This window comes from Vipera berus (genome assembly GCF_964194415.1).
Source record: "Vipera berus genome assembly, chromosome: 5".
Classification (NCBI taxonomy): Eukaryota; Metazoa; Chordata; class Lepidosauria; order Squamata; family Viperidae; genus Vipera; species Vipera berus.
Window position 1 is genome coordinate 56,886,812 of NC_138207.1, and position 25,759 is coordinate 56,912,570.

At 39.8% G+C, this 25,759-nt stretch overlaps 1 protein-coding gene across 1 annotated transcript in view; it reads left to right on the top strand.

The window, feature by feature from the left end:
- Nucleotides 1-2,234: 2,234 nt before the first annotated feature.
- LOC308669425 (pancreatic lipase-related protein 2-like) overlaps nucleotides 2,235-25,759 on the top strand; it is a gene marked incomplete at both ends in the record, with an annotated part of 29,906 nt that continues 6,381 nt past the window's right edge. Inside the window, 8 exons of the mRNA XM_081330115.1 lie at nucleotides 2,235-2,270; nucleotides 9,663-9,711; nucleotides 12,868-13,022; nucleotides 14,094-14,219; nucleotides 14,718-14,852; nucleotides 17,079-17,208; nucleotides 22,428-22,541; nucleotides 22,623-22,724. Of these exons, the coding sequence (XP_081186241.1) occupies nucleotides 2,235-2,270; nucleotides 9,663-9,711; nucleotides 12,868-13,022; nucleotides 14,094-14,219; nucleotides 14,718-14,852; nucleotides 17,079-17,208; nucleotides 22,428-22,541; nucleotides 22,623-22,724 (847 nt within the window). The remainder of the gene's footprint in view (nucleotides 2,271-9,662; nucleotides 9,712-12,867; nucleotides 13,023-14,093; nucleotides 14,220-14,717; nucleotides 14,853-17,078; nucleotides 17,209-22,427; nucleotides 22,542-22,622; nucleotides 22,725-25,759) is intronic.

Consider the following 25,759-nt stretch of genomic DNA (forward strand, 5'->3'; position numbering starts at 1 on the left):
GACGTACTGTACATGTTAATATATTGAAGGGCAAAAGCTCATAAATAGCTCACTATTGCAATTCTCTTTTATTCTACTGTAGGAAGAAAAGTCTCCAACATGGTTCCTCCAAGCGGGGAATAAACATGGCAACTGCTTTGGGAAGAAGGTTGTAGTTTATTACAGAGGAAAGGCAGACAGAAAGAAGGATCCAGCAGGAAAAGAAGGGCTGAGCACATGTGGGTGGTGGGTTTTTATACCCCCTGGACTCTATTGTCTGGAGTTATTTCCTGTTTCAAGCTTTGTATTTCCTTTGTCATGTATTCTGTCCTGAGCCTAGGTGTGCCACTCTAGGATTCTTGCTGGTTGTCTGTCCCAGCCCACTTCCCTGGGACAGGGGTATGTAGATTTTAGTCTTCTTAGCTTCAACTTCCCTGAATGGTTTACATCTGCATTTCTATAGAGTTGGTTTCCGTTTGGGGGAGGGAGACTTGGGGTGCTTTTCTGTCTCTTTAAGAACCTTTTAGGAAATATATTTTCCTGCCCTTTTAATATTTCCTTCTCTGGGAAGCTGACTTCCCACACTACGTAATGAAATTTTTCTAATACTTGGATATGACAAAACTGTTTCAATTGTTGTAATGTAAAAGAGTTATTCATATGTGAATCCCCTTTGCAATCTATTTATGCAAAAGGAGTTTTTCATTCATTCATGATGGAAGTTGGGTAACTTGAATAACCACTTTTTACAAGGGCTTCCCTATATTTTATAAAGCCAAGATGCTCTAGAGAGATAAGCTGGTTGACATCATTTGTTATTTTGCATGTAACTGAGAACACTTAAAGAATTTTAAGCAAGGCATGGCATTTCCTGCCATTGTATTCAGGCTATCCTAGGTGATGCTATTTCTATCTCACCAATTATAAAATAAAAAGGAAGTGAATTTTTATTGACAGGATATTTTCAATAAGCCAATATATTTCTAACAGCTTGGAAACAGAAATGACTATCTTCTATGTAGTATTCCAGTGTCAATATATATATTTCTTGCATGTTAAATTTTCCGATGATTTCAGAAGGTACATGTAAAATTTCAGATCCAGACCTGACAACTCATGTCTTGTTGGATCAGTGTTTCAGAGATAGATCCTTACCTAAATAAGAAATAGAATAACTATGGGCAGGCAAAAAAATCGATGGAAGCAGGAATGACTTCCAGGTTCCTGCAAGCTTCCTTGTGGGAAGCTGGTAGGAGGCATTGGAAATCTTCCCTTTCTTTGCCTTCCCTTCCCTTCCCTCTTTTTTCCTGCCACATTGAGTTTAGATTTTCTGCTGGCTTTCCCATTGCTTAATAAAAAAAATAATGGACACAGAATGGAACGTTGTGAAGAAATTATGTAAAAGGTGTCTGGACTCACCTTGCCAGTCCACCTAGAGGATAATTGTTTTTGAAAACCAAACATGACAGGATCAAATTTGGAGATAGATGCCTTTAAAAATTAGCAAGATCCAGCCAAAATCTGCAGGAAAAAAATCCAGAAAAAAAGTTAATCACTATCAGAAAAACACTTCTGTAGTTTCTCAAGTTGTTGGCAGCATCTCCATTCTAAGCTTCCCTCCCCTTTCTTTCCTGATCACATGACTTTATTTTCATAAGGTGAGGGATGTTTCAAAATTGAGGGACATTTATGTAACTTTTTACACATTCTCATTTTAATTTTTAAAAGTTAAAGCAGTCAAATCCTTTTATTACATGAAAATGTATTCTTGTAGTTTTGACAGTTTTAATATCTATGTGTGAGTTTAAAATGTTAAATAGCACATGGATGGATGGATAAATTGCTTTGGCACAAGAACTTTGTCAAGCATGAAATCATGATGGTGGGGGAGAGAAGAACTCTTATTTGAATTGTTCATGACTGAAATATTATGACAGGATAATATAAAAGGGAATCTAAAACACCATTAAATTCAATGGCACAATTATCATGTTGCATGGCTGATTCTGTTGAAAAGTAACAAATGATGAAACTTCAGTGGGAGTCAGTCAGAGTAAAATATCCAAGGCCATATTTTGCATACCGCCAGGCCAGCCCACACAAAGAAAACTGCTTTGTTATTCATTCATGGACAGAATGAATACCTGTGCATCAGTCCATCTCCACTTCCCTAAAAAGTCACTTTACCTCTTCTCTTATCAGAAGCATGCCCAGCAACATAAAGGATAGCACAGTATTAAAGGAAAATATTCTGAATGCGAGACTTCACAGCATTAAGAAATCTTAGAATGGTAAGTGGCTAATAATATATACAATAGGGGTAGGAGGGCAGGATGGACATTTGACTATAAGGAGATAGAAATGCAACTGGTAGGATGCTATTGTTCAGCATGGGGATTGGGGGGAAAGAAACGTTGGGATAAAGACTTTTATCATATATTTCCAAAAGGAAATGCAAGAAACCATGTATCCTTAATAGGAAAAAGGAAGGTTGGAAATCATCCAGAGAGGGTTAGAGAGCATCTCCCTGTATTCTCCTAGGAGCAGATGAATTGCCAAGTACCCTTTCTCTCATATTTAACTCTTGAAAAACTCAGATTCTTCCCATCTTACCATATAAATGTTAAAGATGAGAAACCTTCAGGAAAAAGTAGCAGACATAATTCAGATGGTTATGAATCCATAATCAATTGAATCCAGTTTTTAAAGCTAAATACTCAGAGAGTGGTGCCTAGTTGATCAAATTTGTCCGGTTTCTATCATCTATGCAGTTTTGAAAGGTCTTCCCTCTTTGAGAAAAAAAACTGTAAATGCTATTATGTTTTAATTAAAAATGAACTAAGTGAAATTCTCACTGATTCATATTTCTAGCTTCCATCTAGATCAAATTTTTTATATATATATAAAAACCAATACCCTTTTTCTTCCCATTTTATTCTTCCGTACTTCTAGTCAGGTTCAGTTCTTAAATGCACTTCCATAATTTTAAATGGTAAATAGTAAGTGCTTATTTGATGCTACCTGCCACTGTGATAGCTTGGTTGAGTTTTACAATCTCAAACCCTTTTGCAACAGAAGGAAGAAATTAAGTTTTTTTTTAAAATGATAAATGCATTCTGAACTTTTTTTTCATGCAGTAGAAAGGAAATGAACAAAACAAGGATCCCGAAAGCTAAATACAGAGTAGAAAGTGAAAAAAATAATCAGTCCATGACATACGGGTAAATTAATTTGTTTCTCTCTGTTAAGTTATTTCATAGCCTCATTCAAGAAAACAATACTTTTGTAAGACAACACTTTATTCCAAAGACCCAAATACATAACCAAATATAAAAAGGAGAAAAACAATCTGAATACCGTATTTTCCGGCGTATAAGACGACCCGGCGTATAAGACGACCCCTGACTTTTGAGAAGATTTTCAAGATTTTTCGTCTTATACACCGGAAAATACTTACATGCCAGTTGCCAAGTGTCCGACACAAGCCTGATTCAGATTCAGCCTCGTCTGATGCAAATGGTACAAAGCCACGCGCTCTTCCAGGCCAGACTCTGCAAACAGCACGCCAGAAGCCGCAAGCACCGCGGGAACTCTGAGTCCCCACCTTTCGGCAGCCTGCACGGCCAAGCGCAATTCGGCTTTGAGATAGCATTTGCAGACGGAGCAGCCGCCGCATCTGGAGCCAAGCCCCGCCCAGGAGACGGTTGGCCAGGGAGCCCGAAAGACGCGCTAGAGAGCCGGGCTTGGGGCGGCCATGCCGAGGCCGGCTGGTGAGGGCCACTGCATGGTCTGCGGGCAAGGGGGCGCCAAGTACCGCTGTTCCGCACGCCGTGACCAGGCAAGCGATTCTTCCGGTAGGTGCGGGTCAGGCGGTGCCTCGGAAGGAGCAAAGGTGCTCCCTTCCTACTGTCGAGCAGCGTGCCTCTGGGGACCGCCTGCCCCTCCTCTTTTCGGGGACCTGACAGCCAGCATTGGAAGAGCCAGCATGGCCAGTCCTACAGAAAGCAACGGCAGCGGCTGCAGTAGCCACCCCAGGAGCTGACAAGAGTTTGCCCTCCATCACCCGTTCGCCATCGGCCGCTTAACCACAGGTCGCCATCGCCTACCTCCATTCACCCAGCGATCCCGCCGTCCAGCAGAAAAGATCAGAGAGGTGAATAGTATTTTACGGCGTATAAGACGACCCGGCGTATAAGACAACCCCCAAATTTTGAGACGATTTTCATGGGTTAAAAAGTCATCTTATATGCCGGAAAATACGGTAACTTTTTTGTTTATTATTTACAAAATGGCTAAGAGATGATGGTTAACAGTGCAGTGTTGAGAATGGATGATTTTAGTAATTGCTGAGAAGTATGAGAATTAAACTTTATAATCATATGAGTGATTTTTTTAAAATTGATTTTTATGTCCTATTCATTTGGTGAAAACCTTTGGTAACCATATGAATAGATTTGTCTCCGTGACGATCTAGCCCTAACCTGGTCCTCAGGTCTTCCAATGCTGTCACAATCTCCATATTGCTTTTAAATCCTATTCTAAAAGTCAAGGATGGATGCATTTGCTCCCCCCTTGTGTAGTGAAAGGCATTTACTAGATCATTTCTATTCCATGTGTGGGCCTGAATTCTGACAGCACAGTATCCAAGCAATCCATTTTCTCTAGAATATTTGATTCAGTACCATTGTTCCAATAGCCTTCTGCTAAAAGGAAAGGCTGTAGAATGGGCAGTAGTAGTTCAATGCTTCAGGGTCTAGGTAGGACCTTTAAGAAGAAAGTGTATTATAGCTACCTTCAAGAACACCAATAGAGTGTTCTCACAATGAGCAATTAGCAGTCTCCTGGATTCTGAAAATCACCTTATCTCTAGCTACATATCTGATGAAATTAAGAGGGGGAGAAAGGCAGCCTGAGGTGCAGTGATGGCAAACCTTTTAGAGACCGAGTGCCCAAACTGCAACCCAAAACCCACTTATGTATCATAGGGTGCTGGGTGGGTGTGCCCTTTGGGTGGGTGTGGCCAATTGGGCGGGCGTGGCTGCAGTGGTAACGGCAGACTGGGTAGGACTAAAAAGTTCAATTAATCGATTCCAACTTTGCGAGAACTTTTTTTATCCCCACAAGAAGTTGAAATTGATTGATTGATTGAACTAAACCAGACATGTCAAACACAAGGCCCGGGGGCCAGATCCGGCCCGCGAAGCGGTTTCATGCAGCCCGCGAAGCCACCCTGGAAACAGTGAGGGAACGGCCCCCACTGCCTTGGCCCTAGCCCAGAGACCCTCCTTCTGCCAGAGACCCTCAGATCTGTCCCACTCCTGCCCAGACCCCCATAGGCACCCTTGATGCCAATGATGTAGAGCTGGCCACACCCACTGAGTAGGCCACGCCCACCCAGGCCATATCCACCTGGCCTCCTGAGGGCAACTGCAATGCTGATGCGGCCCTCAATGAAATTGAGTTTGACACCCCTGAACTAAACAAAACAATGTCAAAGTCCTTATTCTGGACCTTATCCACATCAATCCAAGACTTAAACAAATCTGGGTGACTTTGTTAATGAAATAAAATGCTAATTGACCAGCAACTGTGTAGGAACTCTTGATGTTGTTGTTTTTTTCCCTAACAATGAACTGACAACCTGAAATACAACTAACAGGATGAGAACTCTGACACAATAAGAGAGGATACATAATGCTGTTTTATCTTTCTTATGGCCAAAGCATTGGTCTGAATGTGGGCGTAAAGTTATGCTCAGGCAGATTCATTCCTTGACCACCTCCGCCAGCACTCTAGATGTCACTTCTGCCAATTCATCTCCTGCAGTCTCCCAGTAAACCAACAAACCATTGTTGAAGGAAACGTCTTCATCATGGTTCAGTCCAAGCTGGGAATAAACAACATGGCGACTGCTTTAGAAAGAAGGTTGCAGCTTATTGAAGAGGAGAGCCAGACAGAAAAATGGCTCTGGAAGAAAAGAGTGAGCACATGTAGGGAGTGGGTTTTTATACCCTCTGGGGCTCTTGAGGTTGTTTCCTGTTCCTGTTTGAGGCTTTGTATTTCCTGTGTCATGTATTTTGACCTATGTCTCTTTGGCATCTGTGGGTTAATCCTATTATGTCCTCTTAGAGTTTGGGTGGGGTATGTAGATTTTAGGTGTCTTCTTAATCTTCTAGCTGGGGGCCTCCAACATCTGCATTTTTATAGAGCTGGTTTCTGCTTGGGGGAGGGAGACTTGGGGCTATTAAGAAAACTGGGCATGCTTTTCTGCCTCTTTAAGATCCTTTGAGGAAATATATTTTTCCTTCTCTGGGAGGCTGACTTCCCACACCATCTAAGATTGACCAACTGAGAGAAGCTACAAATTTATCAAGGGCTCAGTATATTGTTGTCTCTAGCCCAGTTGGGTTGAATCCCAAGGTTTGGGGGATTTTTTGATTCAGAAGCAATTATCATGCAGAATGAGCACTTAGGGCTTTATTCCAAAGCAGTGTAAGGAAATAAAATAATAACGTAACATGACATAATGTAACATTTTAAGAATATTCAGAAATTCTGAGGTATATAACAGGATAATAATCAACTAATATTGAAGAATAATGAAGATTGTAATTTTTTTTCATTCATTTCATTTCATTCATCCATTCACTCAAATTTATAGAGCCAATCTCTTGGAAAACTGTCAGGCAGATAAGGAGGACGGATCAAGCCTTGAGTCATTGCATAGCTGCAAGAAACCTAGGGCTGACCACCACCACCTCAACTTCCATGGGACCTTATCTGTTTGTTCCCAAGAAAAGAAAAGCAGCTTGGGAGATTCCTGTAATATAGATAGAATACCATAAAGTTGTCAACCCAAACTTTTCACTTGTGGATCTGATTGCTTGCGTCTGACACAACTTCACATTTGTGACTAAGACAGCTATCAAAGAACATTCAAGAATGCTGAAGAACACAATATGACAATTAAGCAAAGCTTGTGCATTCCTTCTACCAGTCAGGGAATCTGAGATATGATGTTAAGAGGAGCCTTTCAAAACTAGCAAACATGCAACATCCTCCCAGTTAGGTCTGCATTAAAGTTCCATCCTGTGGGAATTTTGATTATTTCAGCTCTGAATCACCCTTACTCTCACCCCTTTTTGATTATGTTATCTCACAGGAGTTTGCCAAGGAAAAATTCTTTGTATCTTGGAATGCTACTTGGTTGGAATGTTGTGTCTAGTTCTATCAAAAATGAGACCATCCAAGTTAAAAAGGACTGTATGACATGTGGCCATTTGTTTTCTGAAGTTTTTCAATTCACAATACAAAAGATGATCCTACTTTATACAGATGATCCATAAAGGACAAACCAAAGTATAACTTAAGTATAACTGTTTATTAACTAAAATAAATGCTGATTTAATTCTATATTACACTCGACCCTTACATGGGAATATGTACCACGTACCTAAAGGAATCTAATTCATTTTCCTCCCCAGTCTTCATATGAACACAATGAGGTCATCTCAGATGACAACAGCAAATCAGGCTTTCAGGAGATTCACCTGCCAGATTGTAAGGAAACTCTCCAAGCACCATCAGAAATCATTGGGATCCATGAAGTATCTGAGGCAAATCATTGGTTTTGGTCCATCCGTATGAACATCTCAGATGGCAATCATTTGCACATGGGCCAGGAAATAATCCAACCATTGCAAAAAAACAGTAGTGATGTTCCATATATCCAGATCACATAAACCATTTTTAAAAAAAGAAAGGCAAGGTCCAAAGTGTGTTCTACATTGTTGAACCCAAGAACACCTGAAACAAGCCCATGGTAGCCAAGAAAGCCATTACCTTCTGGGCCCAACTGAACCTCAGACATGGAGATTGAAGTCTTCCAACAACAGAAGGCAAGCAACTGTCACTAGCAGTCCAGCAACTAGGACCAGAGTCAAGAAAGAAACCCTATCAGTATCAAAGAAGCCATTATGCCAACAATCTCCAACTTGTCTCTTCAGCTCAACTTAATACAAAAGCATTTTTTCCTTGCCACTGCTGGAACAGAAACACTGGTAGCTGGTAAGGTTTCTTAATAGATCAGTGCCACCCCCACCTAGGCTGAAGAGGACCCAACACCCAGCCAGGCCGATTTCAGAGGCAGTAATATCATTAGCATCACCTACTGTAGCTGGATCTCAGTAATACATGCCAGATTCTCTGTGCTCACCCATCTTTATATCATGGAGACGGTTTTAATGAAAATGTTTAACAGTGATACCCCAAGGCCAGATATACAGTTCACCATATAATTTGATAAAATACAAGCATATTAATGGTACTTGGTCAGTTCATATTATTAAAACATCAGAGTTAAATCCCTTTAATATAACTATTGTTTGCAATTATACTAGGCATGTTTTTCAAAAGCAAGTCCATCTCTGTTCAATGAGATTTACAGCACACAGTATTACAAATTTTAGAAAAAATATGGAGTGATAATTACAATCTAAAACTGGCTGATTTAAGTCAAAACTAAACAAATGTCTGCTGTTTCAAGGTTTTGTACAAATTATTTTCTTTCAACTCATAAAAAATGATTTGCTTTAACTATGGATGCATAATGTACAAAATTCTTCATAGAGAAAATTTATCTGGTCACTAAGAGTCAACACCAACTATATCACATAATCAGTCAGTCAAAAGTATATTAAATAAAACAAACATCTGTTTCACTTTCTCCTTTTAAAGCCTCAAAACTGTATCTTCAACAACCTGAGAGAAGATACTGTACAGCACCTAAATTTAATATTTATGAGGTACAATACATGTTTTCATGCAGCTGAATAAATATAAGGTGTCCTGATTTTTAAATTCATATATGTACTATTTATCTAACAATCTATCTTGTTGCCATTCAGTTGTCTCATGTGGCATGACAGTTTTAAAGATATTATTCCTGTCTTGTGGAAGCTTATCATGGGAATTCCAGTTTGTGGACTGGAAGGAGGAGGAGCTACAGTTTCTATTTCTGAGTGTTACATAAGGCATTAATGTTATCAGTTATTTAATATTTAAATGCAGTGTCCTGAATGCTATTGATATAAATATCATTTATTTTAATTCTGCATGAATAATTATGATCTGATGCATGATGTACTTTTGATGTTGCTCGTAGAAACCAAATGTAAAGTCAAACTGATCTAGTTTAGCTACATTTCTTTAGAGACTGGAATAGGTGGCATTATATGACTATTTTTTTCTCATTCACTATATATATAAATTCTAAATAAGTCCTTTGATGTTTAATGCAGTATCTTCTATATATCTATGTTTCTGGGTATTTATACCCCTAACTTCAGCCAGAGAGAGCAAGAGAAAGTGTTGTTGGAAAGTAGGTATGATATAGATATTTCTCCACCAGTCATACCTGGCATAACTTAAAAGCAAAGATGGCACTTTGTGGCTATGACACCATGATGAAAATAACATGTAGAAAAAGATTTAAAAAGAGGTTATGATTATATTTCACTTTAATCAATGAGATAATCTCACAGAACTCATTTGAATGTGATATTAGGTTAGATAACACTGAGATTAAATTGTTTAAGCAAATGCTTGTAGAAAATGAATTCATTTGGAATGAAGTACTAATGAGCTTTACCAAGACTTAATCTATTTATTCAAATTTATTATAGAGTAATATAATTTGGATTGTTGTCTTCTTCCTTCATGGCACAGCAGAAGGTAAGGCAATTTACCATGCTTCAGAACAATTTCATGTTTAGTTTAACAAGGAAGTAGATAATAATACTCTTTTTCATATTTTATATTGATTAATATAAATTAATTTCATTAATTCATGTACCAAATTTTTATACCAGCAAGTAAATATAGCTACCAAACCTAATGATGCTACATGTATTTTGTAGGGTATTATTATGTGTGCAATTCCAACTGTATATAATCATGATGTCATGTGTCATGTGGGGATGAGACAGCATATAGGGCGGAGGTACAAAAACTATCCAAATGGTGTAGTAACAACAACTTGCACCTAAACATCGGCAAGACGAAAGAGATGGTGTTAGACTTCCGGAGAAAAAAGGAGGAACCTGCCCCACTTTACATTGGGGAGGACTGTGTAGAGAGAGTTTCCTCCTTTAAATTTCTGGGAGTCTACCTCTGTGAAGATCTGACCTGGAAAGTTAATACAACCCAGGTGGCTAGAAAGGCCCAACAGAGGCTTCACTTTCTTAGGGTCTTGCGGAAGAACAGGGTAGAACAATGGCTAATGACCCTCTTTTACCGGTCTACTATAGAGAGCGTCCTCTCGTATGGTATCGTGGTTTGGTATGCTGGTCTGACAGCCGCGGACAGGAAAGTATTACAGAGGGTAGTGAGCACAGCACAAGACATTGTGGGCTGTTCCCTGACATCACTGGATGACATCTCCAGGGCTCGTTGCCTTGGAAGAGTGAGGAAGATTCTCAGGGATGACTCACACCCTGGACGGTATCTGTTTACTCTCCTACCATCCAGTAGGAGATATAGGAATATAGCCAGCCGTACCAACAGGCTGAAAAATAGCTTTTATCCGTGGGCTGTTAGGCTTTTAAATGGGACATAATTTTATGCAGAATTGACTTGGGAGGCCGGTGTGTGGTGTAGTTGGTTCACATGGTGTGGTGGGATGGAGGGTTTGTTGTCACTGTGTGTTGGGGGGGGAGAGAGCACGGGGGGAGGCTCAGTTAATCTCAATGTACACATGTTGTACTTTGACAATAAAGGTTTATTATTATTATTATTCATGTGTATGTATGTGTGTTTGATTACTGTCTACAGTGAATGGTACAGCTCTTCAATTTTTTAAAAAATTCAGATCTTTTCTATATTTGTGCTTGCTGTCTTTCCCCAACCATTATAGTAAAAGTTGATGGTATTTTCTTGTAAAGCAAATGAACATTCATGGAGCTATGACTTAGCTCCATTATATTTTAAATTTCCAAGGTTTCCTTGAAAAGAGAACTTTTTCTCTTCATTAGCTATTAACCTCTTAAAATCTTATGTTATATAATGTGTGATAAAATGTAATTATAAATGTGATATATTGTTCTCCCTCTTCAAGTTTGTGAACTATCTAGAGCAGGCATGCCACATGACATGTCGCAACTTATCGTGACTTTTTTTCCATTGCTGGCAATGGGGTGGGCACGGTTTTGCTCTGATGCATCCATCCCATGGGCCAGCAGTTTGACATCCCTGATCTAGAGTGAGAAATCAATATAGTGGATGAGAGCCAAATTTTAGAGGAGCAACATGAAGATATAAGAGTCCTCTTGTAGCAAGTGCAATTTGTTTTTTTAATTAAATTTTTATACTGCCCTTCTCCCAAAGGACTCAGGGCGGTGTACAGGGCAATAAATATTAAAAAACAAAGTACAAAAGTTAAAAAACAATTAAATAATTTATGCCCGATATATACAATAGTTAAAACCATATTAAAAAAACCCAACCCCAAACCCATCAGACCAGGCCGGACTGCTCAAATAAATAGGTTTTTAGATCCCGCCGGAAAGAGCGAAGGTTGGGGGCCATCCGGAGCTCAACCGGCAAGCGGTTCCACAGGTCTGGCGCGCCCACAGAGAACGCCCTCCCCCTGGGACCACCAGTCGACATTCTCTGATCGGAGGTACCCTGAGGAGGCCCTCTCTGTGGGAGCGCACTGGACGGAGGGAGGTTGACGCTTAAGTCATCACTAAATGAAAACTAGATGACTTCAATTTTATTTCAGATTTGCTTTACAGCATCAAAATGATACAACCCCAAACACTTTCAGGCAGCAAATCCATTGGGTCAGAGGGATGTAATCAGCTAATGAAGGTCATAATGCTAAGCTTGTTATGAGCAGCATGATAGCCTAGAGGCAGCAACAGATATTTCTCTGTCAGGGCACCAAGAGAAAATATTTGCTGTGGGTTTGGAAGTGCATCCGGCCAGAAAATGCTCAGTCATCCCAACTCCACCCCAATAAAAGGGATTACAGGGTTGTAAAAAGAAAAAGCTTGTTAACTTTTTAGGGATGCACTGCATTGTAGAAAAAAGCAGTTCAAGAAAAGTTAGCTTGTTTAAGCAATCTTTCTACTCTGGGGGGGAATGGAAAAAGATGCAATATTGTACTGTGGGTATTTGTTGTTTATCAACTGCCTCGTTTAATAACCATTCAAAGTTACAACAGAGTAAAAAAATTTTTTTGCAACCCTTGAACTATCCCTTAATCATATGATTGCCATTCAGACCTTTTACAACCAGCATCCATTTATGACTACTTAAGCATTTCATGGTAAAGTGATTACCATTTGTGTGCTTCACAACTAAGGTGAATAAACAGTGTTGTTAGAGAAGGCAGAAGTAAAATCATAACTCATAGTCATGTGAAGTTTCGTTTCCTGACTGTGGCATTTCCCTTAACAATTGAAACAATGGCATGACATTTTGTTTAATGACCATAATACTTAATGACAGTCCCAATTGTGGTTGCTAAGCAAGGACAACTGGGAATATGGGATACACACATGCACAAACACAGAGAGAGAGAGAGAGATTGCAAAGACTGTAAATGCATATGTCGGTCACAGAGTTACTTTTTCATCACCACTGTAATTGCAAATTGACACTGTTCAAGATAATTACTAAACAAGGAATACCTATAGTTGGTTCAATTTATCTAGAAGGCAGTATGTTAGGAAATGCTGCTATGCACATTTAAAATATTTAAGGTGAGCTGTCCTAAAATTATCTGCAGGGAGATATTTATACTTACAAATGTATAAAATGAATGAATTTAGGAAAAAAGATGAATGAATCCAATTATTTTCAGAATTTGCCTTGTGTATTCTTTAGCCAAAGAAGTCTGTTATGAAACAATAGGCTGCTTTTCCGATAAACCCCCTTGGTCAGGAATACCTGGGAGACAGCTGTTTTGCTTACCAGCATCTCCAGAAAAGATGAATATCTCTTTCTCCCTTTTCACAAAGGAAACTGGAAATCTCTCACAAGTATGATTATTATTATTATTACTATTGTCATTGCTTCCTGCTGCTGTTTAATTATCTGTTTATAATTTATTTATTATTGTACATATATCTATTTTTTTCCTTCCATATATCCAGAAACAGAGATGGATTTATTTGTTAGACTCTGACTAATTAGATCAGGGGTAGGCAACCTCGGCTCTTTTATGACTCATGGACTTCAATTCCCAGAATTCCTGAGCCAGCTTGGCTGGCTCAGGAATTCTGGGAGTTGAAGTCCATGAGTCATAAAAGAGCCGAGGTTGCCTACCCCTGAATTAGATGGATAAAAATGCATACTGAATAATGTATTTAACATTGCTAGTTGCAGATCAGTGCAATTATAGTTCTTATTTGGCCAATAATTGTCTGAATTAGTACTAATCAACTAATCAAAATACCAAATACTAATCAAAATACCAAAATTGGCTAAAGATATTTGCAACTGAGAATGAGAAAAAAGCTATTTTTTTAACAGATTGGCTGCAAGGTTTGACCACTTATGATCTGATGACTAAGGCAAATCAGTGTCTTTTATTGTTTTATTGCCATCTGGATAACAGCAATGGCATGATAACCTTGTTTCATATGTTAGTCAGAGAAACTGTGAAGTTAATGGGTAAAACTGTCGATTGGAAGCAGTCAGAAACATCTATTTACAATGGAATCTAAGGTTCAAGATATACAGTATGTTACTCAGTGGGGGATTCAAATATGTGAACGATCTGTGTGGTTGCCGCTTCCGGAAGTCCATCCTGGGCTTGGGCAACAAAAAATTAGCTACTGGCTCTACTGAAGTGGTGCGAACTGGCTGAATCCCATCACTGATGTTACTTCAGACTTTTAAGAAGAGCTTTTAGCAATTGCCTAGATTTGGGCATGAATTGGGCGAGACTGTTGAGCCCACTCATTTATTTCTCATTAACAAATATAGAGATTTGTTAAGTTTGGCTTTATGAGAATAATTAGGTCCAAGAAAATAGTTACATTCTTTGCTTTGAAAATGTTAGATACTTGAAAGAATTTGTTATATCATTATCTTTAAATTCCCTGCAGAAAATATTGTACAATAAACTATCAAGTCTCCAAAATACTAACTTCTCCCCATTGAGGAAAACTCGCTTTGTTATCCATGGATATACAAGCACTGGAAAATATGGCTGGGTTGTGGAGCTGTGTTTGGTATGAGATTTCCTTATTCTGGGGGAAAAGAGGGGAAAATTTTAATATGCCTCTTTTGCCTAACAAATACATGGTTTAAGTCATGGGTTGGCAATCTAGAGTACATCAGGGGACTACTGTTATTCCAAACAACCCTCCAATTGGTTGCTTTAAAATAATCATATTTATTTATAATAATGCCCTTGGATCATTTGCTAGGTTTTATTGTTTTTCTTCACATTATGCAACTGGAGTTTTTTTATTTTCATGAGTCATAAGATTTCAGTAGGAATATTTTACAGATCAGTTGTTATCTACTCATAAAGCACTATGATGTTTATTATATGTGCTAATGTGCAGGAAATTGGTAGATGACCCAGGACTGTGTGGCCTGGGGCTGAATTACAAATCCCTGTGGATCTTAAAAACTCTGTGATCAGGCATTTTTTTAAAGGATCTATTTTGTTGACATTCATCATCCAAATGTAATTTTTTTTATACATCACTTTAATGCTATAGCTTCTGGTGGATGTGGAAGACATTAACTGTTTTGCTGTTGACTGGGAAGATGGAGCTAAATGCACGTATTTCATTGCTGGCAGCAATATCCGTGTTCTTGGAGCGGTGATAGCTAAATTTATCTTTACTATGAAGGTGAGATTTTAAGTTAAATATATTATGAAACATTGAAGGCCCTGATATTACCTGCAGAAATGACATATTCTCTATTTACCAATGTATCTGTATTAATTGTACAAAATAAACTTAAAAGCATTTTATATATTAAAATAGGAATGTTTAGATCCGTGGTGGCGAACCTATGGCACACATGCCACAGGTGGCACGCAGAGCCCTCTCTGTGGGCACACGCACCATCATCCCAGTCCTAGGCCTTTAAGCTGGGTTTTATAAAACTTTTTGCTTTAGGCCTCCGCCACCGTGTGCAAAAAAAAAAAGTTCAATCAATCAATTTCAACTTCTTGCAGGAAAAAAAAGATCTCGCAAAGTTGGAATTGATTGATTGAAATTTTTAGTCCCACCCAGTCTGCCGTTACCACCGCAGCCATGCCCACCCAATGGGCCATGCCCACCCCTACCCAACAATACATAAGTGGGTTTTGAGTTGCAGTTTGGGCACTCGGTCTCTAAAAGGTTCGCCATCACTGGTTTAGATCAAGCCTCTATGCCAAGGATGTCCAGCCTTGGCAACTTTAAGACCTGTGAACTTCAACTCCCAGAATTCCACAAGTCTGTAAGTCTTAAAATTGCCAAGGTTGGACAGCACCATGCATCTTTTCAGATTCTCATATGAACGTGTTAAAATCTAGAATAAAATGGATGCTAATTTTTAAAGGTTTCCCCATGGTGTTACACAGTGCATTTTTTGGCATTAATACCCTTCTTTTCTTAAAAAAAACTAGACAATATTTAAGCACTAAAATTTCTGAAGAATGTTTATATAAAAATAATAAACCAACAAATGGGAAAAACATCAGTACTCCAAACCAAATCTGAAGCAAATTAATCAGATACATCCTGTAGGGAATATGTAGCTTGTTAAATTGGTTTGAGGACTTTTCAAAATGCTGTTATTAATGTGCTTGTCACATCTTAAGGAATTCTGCAAGTGGGTTACTATAAGAACCTAGCAGTTCTCAGATGAGTCAAATGACAAAGCGCTTTGTCCCTGATCTTTTAGTAATTCAAATTTATTCTTAAAACTCTTATGAATTGCCACAAGTTCCATGTGCAATATAACAATCATAGATACAATCATTATATAATATGTACTCAATAGATCATATTCAGCATCTGCAGGAAGATAATATAAACTGAATATAAACAATAACATAACACAGTTGCCAAAATAATTCACTGGAAAATCTGTAAAATATGTCATGGTAATGAATAATGAAAAGTTGGGGAAACATATAGTTGGAAAATTAGTTGAAAATGAGCAGGTTAAAATATTATGGGATTTCCATATATGAACTGATAAAATGTAGACACACCAGATTTAGCTTTAGTTGAAAAGAAAATAGTGTGGATAATTTATGTACTGATACCAGGGGATAGCAGAATAGAAGGCAAAGCATTAGAGAAGATCACAAAATATGAAAATCTGAAAATCAAAGTTGACAAGATATTGCATAATTGGCAGATATGATTTCACATTTATTGTGTACATAATAATAATGTTATTGTTCCAATAAGTGAGATAATAATCAAGCATGCAATAAAAATTAAGCAACAATTAATAAACAAAATGTAAAATTCTGTAACATCAGGTCAATAGTTTTAGTTAAAAACATTTTTTACTGAAACCTCTTTGGTTAATAACAATATGAAAAATTATTATCTATGCTCATCTATGGCATTTCTGTCTTTTGAAGCCTTGTGGCTGAATCTAATAGAAACAGTATTTCTTCTTGAGAAACATTATTTCACACAAAATAGAAAAGGCACTGAATTCTTCTGACAAATTTATATAACTTCTATCCATCCTAAACATTTTAATCAAACACTTGAGCACTGATTTACTTTCATATAAACACTATATTACATAGTCCAACTGAAATTATTCTAAATCTTATAAATTATTTAATTTTGGAGTACTATATTGCAATTTCATACAATTTTAATAGGTAAAAATATTTGCTCAGAATATTCTGTTTAAACCATGGATCAAAGTCTGTCTGGTGGTTTGTATATATTTCGAAGAGAAGGAGGTGTAGAGAACTGTGGTCAATGTAATCAACATCATCATGAAACCTAAAAGTAGGTTAATTTTATTATGATACAGGAAAATTCTGCTTCATCTGCAAATGATCAAAATGCTGTTTTGCTTGCTAATCATTGTCCCGTTTCTTGAATTACTAGAAAATATATCAGTATTGTCCTTCCAACGTCCATCTCATTGGCCATAGTCTCGGTGCTCATACTGCTGGAGAAGCTGGAAGACGACTTCGATATGTTGGCAAAAATTCTCCTGCCATTGGAAGAATAACTGGTATGCTATCCCAAGTTATCACTCATTGCAATCTTGATTGAAATACAGGAAGGCTTGAAGTGGAAGTCAATCAATCTGGGAAACGTAACCAGGTTAAAGGTAAAATATGACTCCTAGCCTTCCTGTGAAACGCATTAAGCATCCTGCTTAAGAAATGCTGCTAATCTTTTCATAATCACATTATCCATTATGTGTGTGTGTGTGTGTGTGTGTGTGTGTAATGTGTGAAATTGAGCATGTTGGCTGCAATTAATGCTGTCATATATGTATGTATTTATGTATGTGTATGTGTATGCATACACACACACACATATATATACTGTATATACGCTTGCACATATACATATTTATTTATTTATTTATTTATTTATTTTATATACCGCCCTTCTCCCGGGGCGGTGTACAGAGCAACGTATGTATACAGTTAAACATATATGACAGCATTAATTGCAGCCAACATGCCCAATTTCAAAAGGCAACATGCATTATTTATTTCCTTTTTTATTTCCCAGTTTCAGGCAGGTTGGAGATTGTGCTCTTTTTATCTCTGGGTAGTTCTCCACTTACAACAGTTCATTTAGTGACCGTCTCACTTAACAACAGAAATTTTAGACTCAATTGTGGTTGAGGACTACCTGAATTTAAATTCAGGAAAGAAGCTATTTGAAGAGACTAACAATATCTGTTTCTAATTTTCACTGAACAAATCAATTAGAAGAATAAGAAGCTGGTGTAACATCTTGTTCTGCTGACACAAAAAGCTGGATAGCCACGCAGGAATATTGAGTTGGTCCTGGCAATATACACATATCCTGTTATGCTATTAAACCATTCCATCTCTCTCATTCTCCTTGTCTTTCTGTTGTTTCTGTACTGGACACTCTGTACTGGCACTATTTTAACTTTATTTTAACATTTGGAAAAGCTGCAGAGTGAGTTGCAGTTGCAACTGGCATTTTTTCTTTGTTTTTGCTGGAAGGCTTTTTTAGAAAAAAGAAAGAGAGGCCATGCTGAATATAGATGTATCAAAATCTAGATGTCCATCATGTTGAAGGATGATAGGACTCAGACGGGCAACTACAAAAATTGAATAAGGGCCTTCAGTCAAGATCTGATTAGTAATCTGAACATTCCCAAAGAATTTCATTCCCTATTACCTTTATGGTCCTTTAGGGAGAAGGCAAGAAACTCTGCCAGTATGGAGCTGTTAAATCTGGTATGCAAGTGTAACTTGCAAATCCTAAGGAGCAAAGTCCAAAATTTTGTATATTCCTTTACTTACCATCAAAAGAAATCAAGTAGCGCTTCAGATTTCATATGTGTCTCTAACAATAATGTGCCTCTTTTCTCAGACTTCTGGATTTATGTAAGAAAGAATAGTGACCACCAACCAGTTGTTAATTTCTGTGGGCATCAGACCGCAGACCCCACACCACAGCTGATATATGAGTTTCATTTCATGTAGAGATCCATCAGGACAGAGTGGATATAAGGCTTTTGACTGAATACAGTACATGAAATCTGATCAAGGCCTGACTCTGGTAAACACAGTTACCTCATCTTGCACAGATGTCATCATTGTTTTTAACAGCCCGTAAAAACCTAAATGCAGAGCAAAGAAAATTCTTAACTTAAAAGGCCCTACCTAGAAGGATCTAGAAGATAAAAGGCCCTGGTTGGTTTGACTGAGAGTATGGCTCTCTGAGGAAAAAAAAACCAGAGGCTAGCTATGCATACAGCATAAAACTATCCATCAAATAATAATTATGTTGCCATGCTAGCTCTCAGTCAAGAGTACAGGAAACCAGTAAGTTGAAGAAGCCTCAATGCTTTTCCTCTCTCTGGTTAAATTTAGAGTAAGTAGCCAAAAATCCAAACCCAGCCATTTTCTGGCACTCAGTTGTAGGTCTATTATGGGAACATAGGTTCTCCCTAAGGGACACTGTGGCTCAGTGGGTTAGGACGCTGAGCTTGTCGATCAGAAGGTCGGCAGTTTGGCGGGTCGAATCCCCAGTGCCGCGTAACAGAGTGAGCGCCTGTTACTCATCCCAGCTTCTGCTAACCTAGCAGTTCGAAAGCATGTAAAAATGCAAGTAGAAAAATAGGGACCACTACAGTGGGAAGGTAACAGCGTTCCATGTGCCTTTGGCATCTAGTCATGCTGGCCACATGACCACGGAGACGTCCTCGGACAAGCGCTGGCTCTTCAGCTTTGAAACAGAGATGAGCACCGGCCCCTAGAGTTGGAAACGACTAGCACGCATGTGCGGGGGAACCTTTACCTTTACTAGGTTCTCCCTGGACACCCGTATACCTGCTTCCACATGAGAGGAATATTATAGTCAATTATGCACTTTCCCAAGTTGTAGTGGACTAGAAGATACACAAAATGATCAACAGAAGGCCTGTAGCTCTACTCCACCATGGCCTCCAGTGACTGAATGGGAAAGTAGAGGTCTAATTCAGACCCTGAAGCCCAACAAGGCTCCCCGAGAAGATCTTCTACCCCCAAAATACTAAATATCATTTACATAACATTAAGGTTAGGGTAATTGAAAAGGATCTGCTTCCCAAAGACAAAACTGGTTTTAGATCAGGTCACTCCACTATTGACAAGTGCTCCATTTTATGTCATTTAATAGAAAAATGCATAACTAAAAGGAGCCAACTGTTTACAGCCTTTATAGATCTCAGTGCAACATTCAATTCAATAAATAGGGATCTTCTTTGGAAGAAACGTATGGATTTGATCGTGGACTCCAGACTCCTCTCTTTAATCAAGTAATTACTCTCAAACTCATGCCTAAGGGTAAGCATAGGAATGCATGGATCCCTAACTGGGAAAATTAGCACCAAGAAAGGATGTCTGTCCCCCATTCTGTTTAACCTATACATCAATGAGACCCCAACATTAGTTCACACTTCTGATGTGCATATGTCTTAAATTAAAAACAAAAATGTAAACATTCTGCTTTATTCTGATGACATTCTGGCCTGGCGAGTTTCTAGTTGTTTTGGAACTGTTGGTGAGACCGTTAAAAGTCGTTGGCGCTGTTTGAATTTGTTCTACCAGCAGCAAGATCTGACTGCTGGCCCAGTGATGGATTCTACTGCAAATCAGGGCTGTTTCCAGAGGAGGCAGAGGAGGAGAGGACCTGGAGCTTATGGAGCGAAGGAACTGGATGAGGCTGTCGGCAGGCCCAGAGGAAGAGAGAGAGGCTTTTGGAGGAATTGGTGGCGGCAGCAGCGTACTCCAGGGGCGAAAAGAAGCAAGGCCACTTTAAGGAAAGGGTGGAAGAGTCAGGATCAGAAAAAGGAAAGAGGGCGAGGTTGTCAGAATACAAGCAAATTTGAGGGCTAATCCACATGGAGCCCCATTTCCATCTGTCCTGTTTTCCATCGTTCACTCCCTAGAGACTAAAATGGACAATATGAAATTTGAGCGGGCCCCGAACAAGGAGTATATATCGGAGGTGGTGACCCTTTGAGAGCTGTATGCAACGAAATTTCATTTTGATGTATGCCGATTGGTGTACATTCAAAGTGACAATAAAGTTATCATACATGATATTGATGTCATGCATCCAGTAGGGATGTAAAGACTGTTGCGCAGGTTTAGTACAGACTGTGCACTCAACTACCTGAACATCAAGATAGTTATTTTTGGAAAGAAGTGGACCAGGTTGGAGCCTAGAGAGGGGATGCATAAAACAAGTAAGTTCCTATTTATACTTAGGACTTATTTTCACAGAAACAGGTTCCTGGCTCCCGCATTTTAAGGGGAGTTCTTCAAAGGCTACAGCTTGTGCCAATTCCAGAAGGCAATTTACCAACCCTATTTTCTAATTCCAATCATAAAGGTTGTTGTTGTTAGTTGCGAAGTCGTGTCCGACCCATCGCAACCCTATGGACAATGTTCCTCCAGGCCTTCCTGTCCTCTACCATCTTCTGGAGTCCATCTAGGCTCACGCCTACTGCTTCAGTGACTCCATCCAGCCACCTCATTCTCTGTCGTCCCCTTCGTCTATTGCCCTCAATCTTTCCCAGCATTAGGCTCTTCTCCAGTGAGTCCTTCCTTCTCATTAGGTGGCCAAAGTATTTGAGTTTTAGCTTCAGGATCTGGCCTTCTAAACAGCAGTCAGGGTTGATCTCCTCTAGGACTGACCGGTTTGATCGCCTTGCAGTCCAAGGAACTCGCAGGAGTCTTCTCCAGCACCATAGTTCAAAGATCATAAAGGTATATAATAGCAAAATTGTCCCAATGACCACATATGGTGCAGAACTGTGGGGAATATATAAATGTCCCCTTATAGGAACCTGATACAATCTACTTTTCTAAAATGCATGTTGGGGGTGGATAACTCTAAGTCAGCCCCAGCAGAAAGGGCAGAGTTGGGTATACAAAGCCATTTAATAATTAAAGTATTTAATTACTGGCTGAAGATCCTATCCATGGACCCAGATAGACAATCCAAGCTGTACTTTGAAGAGCAAATATGCAACAAGCAACTTTGCATTTGGGCCAACCAGTTTTCAAATGTTATCCCTCAATATGGATTCTCCATCCAGTTTCCAGATCTAAAGGCCAAGGAAGCTTTCAAACAAAGTTATTGATGTGGTTGCCCAAGATGACATTGCAGCACTTAAAAGTGCCAAATCTCTGAAGGGCTGGCTCATCATAAATCACCCTCTCAATTAGAAAAATGTTTAAGAACTTACATATGCCTCAACATCTCAGAAGAGTTGTTTCTAGAGCTTAATTCAAACAACTGGACTCCATGGTAAAGCGTGGGAGGTTTCATGGAGTCCCAATTGAAGACAGATTGGGCATTTGTGGAGCACCAGCCATTAAAGAAACTGGACACATTCTTGTCAATGCAAATTGATCTTCCCAGAAAGGGGTGCTTATTTAGACCCTTCTTTAAAATCTAAAAAAAATATTGGGGCACCTGGGAGAAACAGGGAACAAATCTGCACATTCTTGCAGGAACAAACCTCCACATCCTCAGCAAGGAGTCTTCCATGCCCTTCATTCCAATGGCCTCTCAAAGAGGACAGAATACTTTGATCAGTTTGGAGTTAACTGTAGAGGTAATGAAGTATTAGGAAGTTCTGTTTTCTTTTTAATTCTTCTATTTTATCTTGTGCAATTTTATCTTATTCTTTCACTTTATCTTTCCTTATGGGATTGTTACTGTTATTATTTTTTCTCTCTTTAGGCTTAGACCCAGCAGCAGTTGGTTTTGAAGGATTCCCTGAGATGGTGCGGCTAGATCCTTCTGATGCTGGATTTGTGGATGTCATACACAGCAATGGGGCCCGATTTCCTTTAGGTAATGGCCAGATATGACTGAATGTTGTGACAGAAGCAACAACAGTGATTAATCATGTCACATATTTTGAATTTATTACAGGATTTGGGATGTTTAACGCCACTGGTGATATGGACTTTTATCCTAATGGTGGAAAGTTTATGGTTGGATGTAATGTAAGAGAACAGGATCAGAAACAGGAAGGTAAAATAACCCTGTCCTCATTTCCCTAAAGGTAACCCTATCTTCATCTTCAGCATTTTCATTCATAAGCGTTATACTGGCAATATAACTCTAACCCAGACTGAGTCTCTTAGGATTGGGTAGAATTAATTGCTCTGTTCCCTACCCATCAGGATTGGGTTTCAGGTTTTTGGGGATTCAGAAGTAATGAGCACCCGGTTATGGCTACTTAGTAAGGATGCGGTGGCTCAGTGGGTTAGGACGCTGAGCTTATCAGAAGGTCGTCAGTTTGGCGGGTCGAATCCCGAGTGCCGTGTAACAGACTGAGCGCCTGTTACTCATCCCAGCTTCTGCCAACCTAGCAGTTCGAAAGCACGTAAAAATGCAAGTAGAAAAATAGGGACCACTACGGTGGGAAGGTAACAGCGTTCCATGTGCCTTTGGCATCTAGTCATGCCGGCCACATGACCACGGAGACGTCCTCGGACAAGCGCTGGCTCTTCGGCTTTGAAACGGAGATGAGCACCGGCCCCTAGAGCTGGAAACGACTAGCACGGATGTGTGGGGGAACCTTTACTTTTACCTTTTATGAGTACTTAAGGTTTTGGTTTGTGCTTAAAATTGTAAGCCGCCCTGAGTCTTCGGAGAAGGGCGGGATATAAATGGGATTAAATAAATAAATAAATAAATAAATACCGTATATACTTGAGTATAAGCCGACTCGAGTATAAGCCGAGACCCCCAATTTCACCCCCCAAAACTGGAAAAAGTTATTGACTCGAGTATAAGCCGATCCGCCGTTCTGCAAGCCTCCGCCGCCGGCGGAGGCTGGATCCGCGCTCTGCAAGCCTCTGCCGCCAGCAGAGGCTCGATCCGCCATTTTGCAAGCCTGAATACACAGGAATACCCTGTGTGGCCGCGGCTCTCGGGGAAGCCCTGGCTGTCCGCTTTCTCGCTCCACGCTGCCATTCGGGGCCCGCGCGTTCCCCGGGCAAATCGCGGCGCCCAGCAGGCGAGGAAACACGCCCGCTCCAGTGGCCCCCCCCTTCCCTCAGGAGACGCAAAGCAAGTGACCGCCCGGAGCTTACCGAGGACTTGCGCGCGGCCGAGGCTTCGGTGCTTCCAGGATCGCGCGCACCTCTCCCAAGCCGCCGCCGTCCAGAGACCTGCCGAAGTTTGGGGAGGTGCGCGCGCACCTCCCCAAACCTCCCCAAACGTCGGCAGGTCTCCGGACCTCCGCGCCCTGCCTGCCTGCTTCTTTCCGCTGCGGAAAGAAGCAGGCAGGCAGGGCGTGGAGGTCCGGAGACCTGCCGACGTTTGGGGAGGTTTGGGGAGGTGCGCGCGCACCTCCCCAAACCTCCCCAAACTTCGGCAGGTCTCCGGACGGCGGTGGCTTGGGAGAGGTGCGCGCGATCCCGGAAGCACCAAAGCCTCGGCCGCGCACAAGTCCTCGGTAAGTTTTTTTGTTGACTGGAGTATAAGCCGAAGTGGAATTTTTCAGCCCAAAAAGTGGGCTGAAAAATTCGGCTTATACTCAAGTATATACGGTAAATAAATAAATAAATAAATAAATAAATATAAGCAGGGCTTTTTTTCTCATAGAACGCTCAGAACGACGTTCCGGCACCTTTTTTTTGCAAAAAAAAAAAAAAAAAAGCTCCCTCTGAAAGCCAATCTTGGCCCATTTTTATGACTCGTGGACTTCAACTCCCAGAAATCCTGAGCCAGCCATGCTGAGGGGAAAGGGAGAGGTTTCCAAGCTGAGCCATGCTGGCTCAGGAACTCTGGGAGTTGAAGTCCTTGAGTCATAAAAGAGCCTGCACTAGAAGAGGACATTAAAATTATTTACAGGATTACTTCTTTAGGAACTAAACTTTTAGAATGTAAAACAGCTAATTCAAAAAAGCGAACAGGAAAGAACCTCACATTTTTCATCTGCTTCTGTCTTTCGGAAGGTAAAATTAGATAGCAAAATAATCTATTTCCTATGTTAACATCTCTGCAACAGTATAACAAAGTTTTGGATGATGGAATTATTTTTTATCTAAGGATAACTAATGATAACAGCTCTTAAATCTGTTATTTTGTTTTATTTTTGCACAAAAAATTGTATAATTTGCATTTGCATTCATTTACAAATAGAATATGTTGTTAAAATGTATTGGTGTTGAAATAATTAGTGCACACATATACCTAAAACCAGTTTATTGCATTTGGCAACTGTACTAAAAAATCTCATTGTCAACCAATATAATTTATTTAATTTGAAATCAAGTGAAAAATTGATTTAAATTATTTTATTAAAACAAATTAATGGCAATTCTTTTATAAGAAGTTGCCTCAAACAAAATGAGTTTGACATGCCTGCTCTAGATAGTTGAATGCTCCAAAATAAATTCTAGACCAGGCCTGTACATGCAGCCTACCAAGCACCCTTGGACAGAGCACAGACTTTTTTAAAAAAAGTAATAAAAACACCACCACTGCCCTGAAATTCACGTTGCCTAGTCCTCCATGGCTTACCATGACCACAAACTCCAACACTGTAGATGCTCCTCTAGTCACCAAATCATTGATTAGCCCACCAGCATTCCTTTGCAGACCACAAAGATTTTTAATTTATCAGTGTGGGCTTTTCCCTTCTACAAGTTGCACAGACCTCTTCTAGATTTTCCTCTTGCCTTTCCGAGTTAACTCCTTGGTCTGTCATTGAGCAAGAATTGACTTTGTAGGGAAGCATATTATCATTTGATGTATATTTAACATATGTTCTACCTTTATTTACCGATTATATAATATTTGTAGCAAATCCACATGGCGAGGTTTGGGGCAAGTTACAATATTTTTTAAATCATAAGATTAAAACATAAAAGCAGGGCTTTTTTCTGCATCGCCTGGCCCGCACCGCCTCCGCCACTCGCACCGCGCAGCCCCGCCATATAGAGAGGGCCCCGCTGCTCCCACAGCACCAGCCGTGCCAGCTCCGGCCCCAGGGGGAAGCCCGCCACCAACACCCCTCCCAACGTGACCGCAGCAGCGCTACCCCCCCCACCTCC